This window comes from Miniopterus schreibersii (genome assembly GCF_964146895.1).
Source record: "Miniopterus schreibersii genome assembly, chromosome: 3".
In the NCBI taxonomy this organism is placed as follows: domain Eukaryota; kingdom Metazoa; phylum Chordata; class Mammalia; order Chiroptera; family Miniopteridae; genus Miniopterus; species Miniopterus schreibersii.
Genome location: NC_138103.1, coordinates 52,445,009 through 52,453,667, shown reverse-complemented (window position 1 = coordinate 52,453,667; position 8,659 = coordinate 52,445,009). Strand labels below are relative to the sequence as shown.

At 44.6% G+C, this 8,659-nt stretch overlaps 1 protein-coding gene across 4 annotated transcripts in view; it reads left to right on the top strand.

The window, feature by feature from the left end:
• Window positions 1-8,659, top strand: part of LNPEP (leucyl and cystinyl aminopeptidase) — a 76,069-nt gene continuing 67,410 nt past the window's right edge. Inside the window, exon 1 of one of the 4 annotated variants that reach the window (XM_081131392.1) lies at window positions 1-111. In XM_081131392.1, the coding sequence (XP_080987518.1) occupies window positions 87-111 (25 nt within the window). In that variant the 5' untranslated portion in view covers window positions 1-86. Of the gene's footprint in view, window positions 1,363-1,483; window positions 1,603-8,659 lie in introns of those variants that run through there. The other 3 variants (XM_081131393.1, XM_081131391.1, XM_081131394.1) reach the window with 3 other exon arrangements.

Genomic DNA, 8,659 nt, shown 5'->3' with positions numbered 1-8,659 from the left:
CAGTGAGGCACAGCCTAAGCCAAGTTGCTGCAGGGGCCGCGGATGCGGGAAGAGAGGAGGGAGAGGAAGGAGGCGGTGGCAGCGGAATGGAAGGGTCGCGGCCTCCGCCGGGTGAGCCACACCGAGGAAGGGATGAGGGAGCCGGGCCCCGACGAGCCTCCCGGAGCCCCTAGTTGCTCCAGCCCCAAGGTTCGCCAAGACAGCCGGATTTGACAACTGAAACAATGGCAGCAAGGGGTTGGAGACAAAGGCGGGTGTGCCGAGGCGCAGGGGTGACCGGCGAAGCTTCCGCCGCCCCGCTCTAGCTCCGCCCGGCCTGGCGGCGGGCTCCGGCCGCGGCACCCCGCGAGCCGCAGGTGTTGATTTAGAGCTCGGCCCTCGCAGGCCTCCTGGCCACATCCTGCGGCGACTGCAGTCCCGAAAGATCCAGCGCCGGGTTTTGCGACTCGCCTGCCCGTAGAGGCCGCGCCCGGAACCGCTAGCCCCCGGACGCTAGCCCCGGGTCCCCGCCCTCTCCTCCGCCTCCCGGGTCCGGCCTCTCGGGACCGCTCCGCCGTGGGCGGGCAGCTCGCCGGGACGGCCCACAGCGTCTTCGAGCCTCGGCGTCGCGAGCTCCCGGGAGCCGCTCCCCGTGCTGGGAAACCGGAGCTTCGCCGTCCGGAGAGTGACCTTCGCCGGCAGGCTCCTGCTCTGCCTTCAGGTCTCGGCACTTCCCATCGAGGCTTCACTTCACCACGCCGTCGGAATTAGCGACTCACTAACACATCACCGCGATTTAATGCTCACCGGGGCGGCTGTTTCAGCCTCGTGTATTTTCCGTGTGTGTTTGTAGTCTGTTTCTGGAACGTCCGCCCCACAAGCAACGGCCGTCTTCTTCTGCCGCGGTGCGGAGTTCTCGGCGCCTAGGACGGTGCAGGGTCTGCTGAGTGACTGAACGTTGCCTGGCCGGGGAGAAGGGGGTGCGGCCGGCCTCCCGGGGGCGTGGCTCCCTCGCATCCCCGCCCATGGGCCCGCCCCCAGCTCGAACTCGCTCCCCCACCTCCCCTCTCAGGAATTGGCTCCGGGCGGTGCGGCGCTTTTCCCCTCTCGCCTCCCCGGCTCTTTCTGCAGCTGTCGCGAAAACCCGGAACGGCGGGCGCGCAGCGGCGGAGCGGCGCCGCCCCTCGCTGCATCTCCCCAGCAGCCCTCGGCAGCCGCGCTGGGCATGCTCAGTCGGCAGGGCCGCTTCAGCTCTCCGAGTAGGAAGCTAGGGCGCTCCGGCCGCAGGGAGCCGCGGCGGGGGGAAAATGGAGCCCTTCACCAGTGGTGAGTGGGCGGCCAGAGGGGCCGGGGCCGGAGCTCTTCGCGGCCCGGAGGATCGCGGTTAGTCGCAAGCCGAGGGGCCCGCGTGCAGTCGCCCCCACCGAGGGTTTTCTGCGGGGGCTTGGGGGCGGGGAGATGGGACTGGGGGGTCAGCTGGAAGCTCGGGGGCGGGGATCGGGCTGCTGCGGGCTCGGGGTTAGGGGCTGGCTTGAAGGTCAGCGCTCCCGCCTGCCCGGGGTGCGGGGTGTCGGGGGACAGACGTCGGGTGCGGCCGGACCCGCCGCTCCGCTGCGCGGCCAGGTGGGCGAACGGCAAAGTTTGGGCGGCTGTACGCGGAGGCAGGGGCAGCGGGAAAGTTGGCAGCACGGGTTTGCCCCGAAGAAGGTGGTGTCCGCCGCGGCCCCTGCTAAAGCCAACTTCTGTGCTGCGCCGGGAGCTGTCCCCCGTCCACAGCGCGTTGCCGGCGTGACTTTTCCTAATGAGCCTGGGGGGGGGGGGGGGGGCTTGGCCGGTTAATTTAGTGGAAGGAGGGGAAACTTGGGAAGGCTTGCTGAGAAGTCCCCCTGCCCGGGGCGGAGGGGCGCCCGCCCGCGTTGCCACCCCCCGGCCGTGCTGAGGCACTGCGCAGGGCGTTCGGGCTTCCTTTCCCAGGCTCCGGATAACATCAGCTTGCCGTCGACGGCTCATTAAATATCCAGGGTCCGTCACGGTGATATCACAATGTGACTTGAGGGGAGAGTCCAAGTAGGAGCCTGCAGGATGCCCTACAAACAGCCACAGCCCTGTACTGAATGGAGAGTAGATCCCACCCTAGTTCAAACGACGGCTTTTGTTCCGAACAGAAGTGCCAGAGTCGCTACGTAGGGGTGAGATGTCGAACCATTTTGCGGCGTTGAGTATATGGATTCTATTTTGGGATAGAAAGTAGGAAAACTGCCAGTAAGGGATAATTCACACTTAGAGAATTCATTCTCTAGTTGACATGTGTTTTTCTGTGGGTGGTTGATTACTTCAGGTAGATAGTTTGTCATATTAATAGAAGCCAAAGTCTACCTCTGTTTGGATGGGTCATTCGTCACCCAAGAGACAGACATTGTTCGCTGTATATCCCAAACACCATCCTTACTTTATTGCCTGCGAGCTACTTGTATTCTTCCTGTCCCTAATTCAGCATGCTTTATTCTACTGCCATCTTCCTGCCTGTACTGTTTAATCAGGTTTAATGATGACAACTTTAATTCCGAATCTCCTCATTCAGGTTCTGTTTGTAACCATTAAGGCTCTAAAAAGAGTCTGGTAGTTATTGAGACAATTAAGGAAGATTTGAACAGAAAGGGACCTTAAAGACCATCTAGTACTTTAGTGTAAATAGGTTTAATACAAATTGTTCAATCCTGTCAAATGACTATTCCAAGGCTTTTTCTTTGTTCTAATTGAATGTTTGGAGCTTCCATCTTTGTAGGATTTTAAATGTGAAATTTAAATTAAAAAAAAAAAATTCCACCACTAGGCTGAGTCATCCATTTGGTCAAGATCATTGCTAGCTGATTGGTGAACCTGTGTCTACAAAATTAAAGTACATTTTCAAGTCTTAAAATTGGGGCCTTTTCTCCCCTCTTAGAACATAGTCCCCTAGATATGAATACTTGCAAATTGCCACATTTGGGAAGGTAGTGGAAAAGTCCTACAGAGGAGAACAAAAAAGAAGCAATTCTTCAACTTTCATGTAGAAAATTGGATTTCTAATCTTTCCCTATCTGTCTTCCAGATTTTCAGAGTCTGTGCTGGAGATAGTTTGGCGATGCATCATTTTAGTTAAAGTATGAATGGCTCCTTGGAGCCTTATCTAGCGTCCTTTAACAAGGAGAATAGAAACTACAACTTCTAAAGTCAACAACAAATTAGCTCGTAGCAATTTGAGGTGCCTTTTAGGTTTAAGGTGGGCTGGTTTTTTATTTCAGAACTTTTGAAGTATAGCTGTAGAATTTTCTAGTGTCTTCAAACAGGACATCTTTGTACTTAATCCTTTTGAGTACAAAGGATGTGTACATTTAATTCTCCCATAGGCCTGAGTGTTCTGGTACAGAGTATTTCATTATCCATAAAATTTATGATTGCAGGAATTATCAAGCTTGGTATTAGCTTTTATTACAGCATTCATGCTCTTTTAATAAAATCATCACCACTTACGCTTTCTCATAGATCCCTGTATACGGAAAGAGTTGTGAGAGCTTAACAAAGACAGTTTTAGTAACTCAGGACCACATATCTTTCGGTTAAAATCTTGTCAATGGTTTCAACTTCTGACCTGTGAACTTGTAAAGGAGGCAGATTTAGTTTCTGTTTTGTCATTCTGGCTTTCAGTACTCATTTACTACGGTAGTGCTTTCTGTACTTTCCCTGTTAAAACTTGCTGCTAGTATGGTTCATTTTTCTTGGTCCCTGCTCTCTGCCTGCTGATTATGTGAACAGCCTATGTTAACCTGTCCAGGTAACACTTCTGTAACCCATTTAGTATGGACATCTCCAGAAAAGGCTTATAAAGAGGACCCTTAGTGCCAGGAATTCCCATTTGGCTCAGGAGATATTTTTGGTCTTGCCCTTGGGAGGAACTGCTGACTGTTATGCTGAAGACTATATATCTATCTGGCTTTGGATCTCTGGTGACTTTCTGTGGAGAGAGAGATGTGCTAGACCAATATGTAAGATTGTTTTAACAGTAACTATTATGTCCTGTTAGGCAGATAGAGGTGAAACTATTAGGTAGTGATTTATATATTACCAAAAAACAAACAAAAGTGATGGCAACTCTCTAGGCCTTTAGATAGCTGTACTAGATTAGGGCAAGTAATTATTTGATGACTGTCTAGCTTTATTTGTCATCATATGTTTGTAGGGTTGGGGTATTTCAAAGTAACTTAAGTTCTTATTAAGGAATGTAAATGCCAGGGCTCGTGTCTCAGAATCTGATAGAGGAGGTCTGAGGTTGTTGACCTAGGAATCTGTGACTTCATTTTGAGGATGTTAGAAGTATTCACCAGAGGGAGCAAATTCAGGATTTGTAAACATACTGACAGAGGAGGGCTTCTTATCCTGCATGCACCACGCTGTGTGTGTGTGTGTGTGTGTGTGTGCGCTTTCTAGGCCTGAAGAAAATCTAGAGGGTAAAAAGAACATTGATATTTTAAATCCCAGAACTGAAAACATAAAACAGTTTATCGTCTTTTTTTCTATGTGAACAAAGCCCCCAGAAATCACTGTAGCACTACAGCCCAGTCCATAATGGAACAGGGGTACTTTCCTGTCTTACAAAACTAGCTTTGCGTGTTTTTAAAAATTGCAATCTTTAGTATTTCCTAACTTCCAAAATGAGAAGTCTGGACAACAAATTAGATATTCATGGATTAAAAGGCAGTATAAAATTGTGATTTCATCTTTTTATGTTATAAATAATAATTGTCCTACAGTGTATATTTAAAAACATTTTTTAGCATCATCTATTGAAAATGTGAATGTACCACATTTTGTTTATATATATTTTTCTTTTGTTCTATGATAAATTATCACATTGAGAGGAAACCCTTAAGAAATGGAAAATCAGAGTGTTTCCTCTCTGTGATGGAATATAAGTTAATTCTATTTTTAATCCATCTGTCTTAAATTTTTATTTTAGTTAAGAAAAATAGGAGTTCTTTAGGAATTGATTGTTAACATCATTTAATAGTCTAAGGTTGAGACTGTAACTAGAAACCAGTTGAGTTTTTAACTGGAAAGCAGTGGTGAAAAAGTATTTTGCTTTACATAACCTCCAAAAAAGAGTGTCTTGAGATAAGATAAACAGCATATTTCATTTTAGATGCAGTTAAAACCAGTGATTATCATATATCTGTAGATGATCCTTGAGAACTCAGCCTAAAAGCTATATAACCAGAAAGATTGGTTATGAGGAAATTATCATATAGAAAATAAGCAAGGGGTGATTTCCTCCTCTAATTCAGTCAGATACCATTTTTTGAATGCCCATTACAAACAGATTTTCTGCTAGGCATAGTTCTAAAAACCCTACAAACCTGTCATCAGATAATGCTAAGTCAATTAGAAAAATGAAATGGAAGAATCTAGTTTTGTTTTCATGCTAATATAAAAATATAGAAGCAGTAAAAAAGCAATAAAACTTCAAGACAGTTTTCTAATTATGAAATAAATATACAGGGTTGTCTTTATAACCTGTATATATAACATCTGTCACTAGTAAGTTCACATTTCTACTGTGAATACTCCTGTTAAGAAATAGCAACATTTTGACTCTCTATGAAAGTGTAAAGAAATCCCAAAAGTTGGGATGGAGCTAGGTTAGATCCATGGTTCTTGGCAGTTGATGTGAGGAAGACAGTGCAACCATGTTCTGTAAATTTGTTACCTAATGTCTTGAAAACTGTAGGAAGTTGGAGTTGGCACTAATACTTCTAAACCTTTCCATAATACTAGTGGAGAAACTAGAGAAAGTTTTCTTGTGTTTTTTTAAAATTTGAATCCATAGATATGCACCTTTTCTGATGTGTTCACAGGAAACAAGGATTGGGAATGGATGGAAATTTAGGAGCCCTTGTGATGGTACAGTTCCTTGTATATCTAGTGGCCGTTTTAGAGAAGGCTGCTTTAGTGTTTCTGTGCAGTGAATGTAACAGTAAGAGTTCCTGTGTCAATGGAAGAGTGGTCAGTATTTTCCTATAACCTGATTCATTATTGTAATACATTTGTGATTGTCTTGGAAGTTCCTATAGGACTTGAGTGCTAAAGATCTTTTGGGAAAATTGTGACTTAAAAGAATTAATGATGAAGATGAAAGAAATGTAGAGATTTAAGGTAAAGGAGGAAGCTGATAGGCAGAGATTTTCAAAATGATCATACCTTGAGCCTTACAAGTCTTTGGTTCAGAAATAAGCCTAGTTTTGGGAGCATGACACTTTTGTGTGAGGTTGAAAGAATCAGAGTTGGAAGGGGGTGGTAGGTGGATCTGGTTGGACGAACGAGGGGCAAGGGGGATGAATGAGTTAAGATTGGCATTTGGAGGCCCTGGAAGGAGATAGAAAGCATTTACCATGAGTTTAATCATACGATGTACTTCTCTCTTTCATAGTCAGAAAATTCATAGTCACTTGTATGGACTGTTTACTTTCATGAAAGTTTTAGATTTCAAGAAAAAAATACAAAGAGGACTGTAAAGCCATTGGCCTTGTGGGATCTTTCTGGTAGCAGTCACAGTTCTTTATTGCCTGGTTTTACTTCACTTTTCTATTGATGCTTATGGTTGAACATTGAGCCAATTAATTTTTTTAAATTCCAACTTTAGCATCTAAACCAGTTCATTGCCAAGAAAATTCAGGCTTCCAAGGGAGTTTGAAAAACAATGGGGAATCAAATTCAACTGTAGAAGATCCTTTGAAGTTCTTTTCCTTTTAGAGCGTTTTTCTTAATGAAGATCTTCCTGGGCATTCCTCCCAGTTGTTTAAGAATGCCATCACCAAAACAAAACTCAAGCCAATTATCTGGATTTCTTTAGGTTGGAGGGCTGCGTGGTGCAAAGTCTTCTCCAATCCTGTGCTTTTTGAGGGAGGCCACACCGATGATTTGGGATGAAGGGAGTAAAAGGCTTCCTGATGTTTCTGTGGGGAGAGCTTCATAAGCTGTGAGAACGGGAATGGGAAGTGCAGTGAGAGAACTGGTATCTCTGCGGGTTGGGTATGCTCCTTTCCTTCCTGGCTATCACAGCGATTATGACCAGGTCTGTGTGGTAATGTTTCCCAGACAACTACCTCAGGTGTCATAGAGGGACTTTCAGTGGGCAAGGAGGCTTTGGGCCATAGTATTTCTCAAAGCTGAAACTGTTATTTTTATAAGATTTAAAACAGTTGTTTACAATATTCATTAACTCAACAGCATTTCATCATCTCAGGGTTCTCTTTAGAGGAAAAATGCATGGCAATTAGTGGGAGTAATTGAGTAGAGTAAATGTTTTTTTAAATGTTTTTTGTTTTTTTTTAATATATCTTTATTGATTTCAGAGAGAGGAAAGGAGAGGGAGAGAGAGATAGAAACATTAATGATGAGGGAGTCATTGATCGAGCCCGCAACCTGGGCATATGCCCTGACTGGGAATCGAACCCGGATCACCTGGATCCCAGGTCGATGCTCAACCGCTGAGCTACTCCCAGTCGGGCAAGTAGAGTAAATGTTTTAAAAGATCTTTCTTTAAGCTGGTTTTGGTCATGTGATTTGAAGACAGAAAGTAGTGTATTACTTGTCTAGTTTCTTCTTGTCCCATAACCATCGAAGGGGCCTCAATGGTTACCTAAGGGAGGCTGCTGTGACCCTTGGGGCTTGGTGGGAGGAACTAGTGTGTCTTAGTTTATCAAGTTCATGTCCATGAGTTTGAGATGGTTTCCCCTTATAGCAGTAGTTTTTCTGCTTTTAAAACTAAATGCTAAGTACTTAACCCTTTGGGTCACTGACATTGCCCTTGCAGTACCTAGATTGGGTGGCTAGGTTAAGAAAACAATGCAGACAGAGCATAGAGTATTGGATGTTAGTGGAAATAAAACATGCATTGCTCTTTAGAATAGCAGCCTCGCTTCCATCTGCATCAGTCGAGGCAAGTGAGGCTTGGTAACTTTCCAATTGGAGGAAGCACACAGAAAAATAATTGAATGTAGAAAAGAGGGTCTAGTCTGACTTGGGGTTAGATAATAAATATAGTGTGTTGAGTTAGGTAGAAATAAACACATTCATTAACGTGTGGCTACCTTTGTTCTAGTGCAGTTGTTTGTTGCAGTTGGGTACATAGTTTTAATTAACTGCCTATTCAGGAAATACCGTAGAGAGATAAAGACTTGAAGAATTCATGCATAGAAACTTTTCTTGGCAGATAATCAAATGACAATGATGATTGGTAGGAAAAAATGTGGTTACAGTCGCAGACTGTTGGATAATCATCACTATTTTTTTAAAAATGGGTTAATGATAAACTGACCCTCAGTAAGTTGTAAATTGATGGCAAAGTTTTTGCTGTAGAGATTTAGGACTATAATTTACTTGTGTTTTTTTTTTACCAGTCTGATGAGATCAAGTCTAGCAAATATATTCACCATTGAAGTACTTTCTAACTCATAAGCATTTTGTATACATTGAAGGGTTCTTATAAATTTCTTTTGCAGATCTCGTTCAATAATATGCATTCTCTGTTAAATCACTTATAGGTATTTATTATTCCTAATACCATTTTTCATTTTAAATAAGGGATTAGGGCAGATTAAGATTATTTTGAAACTATATCCAGATAGTGGATGGAATTAAAAAT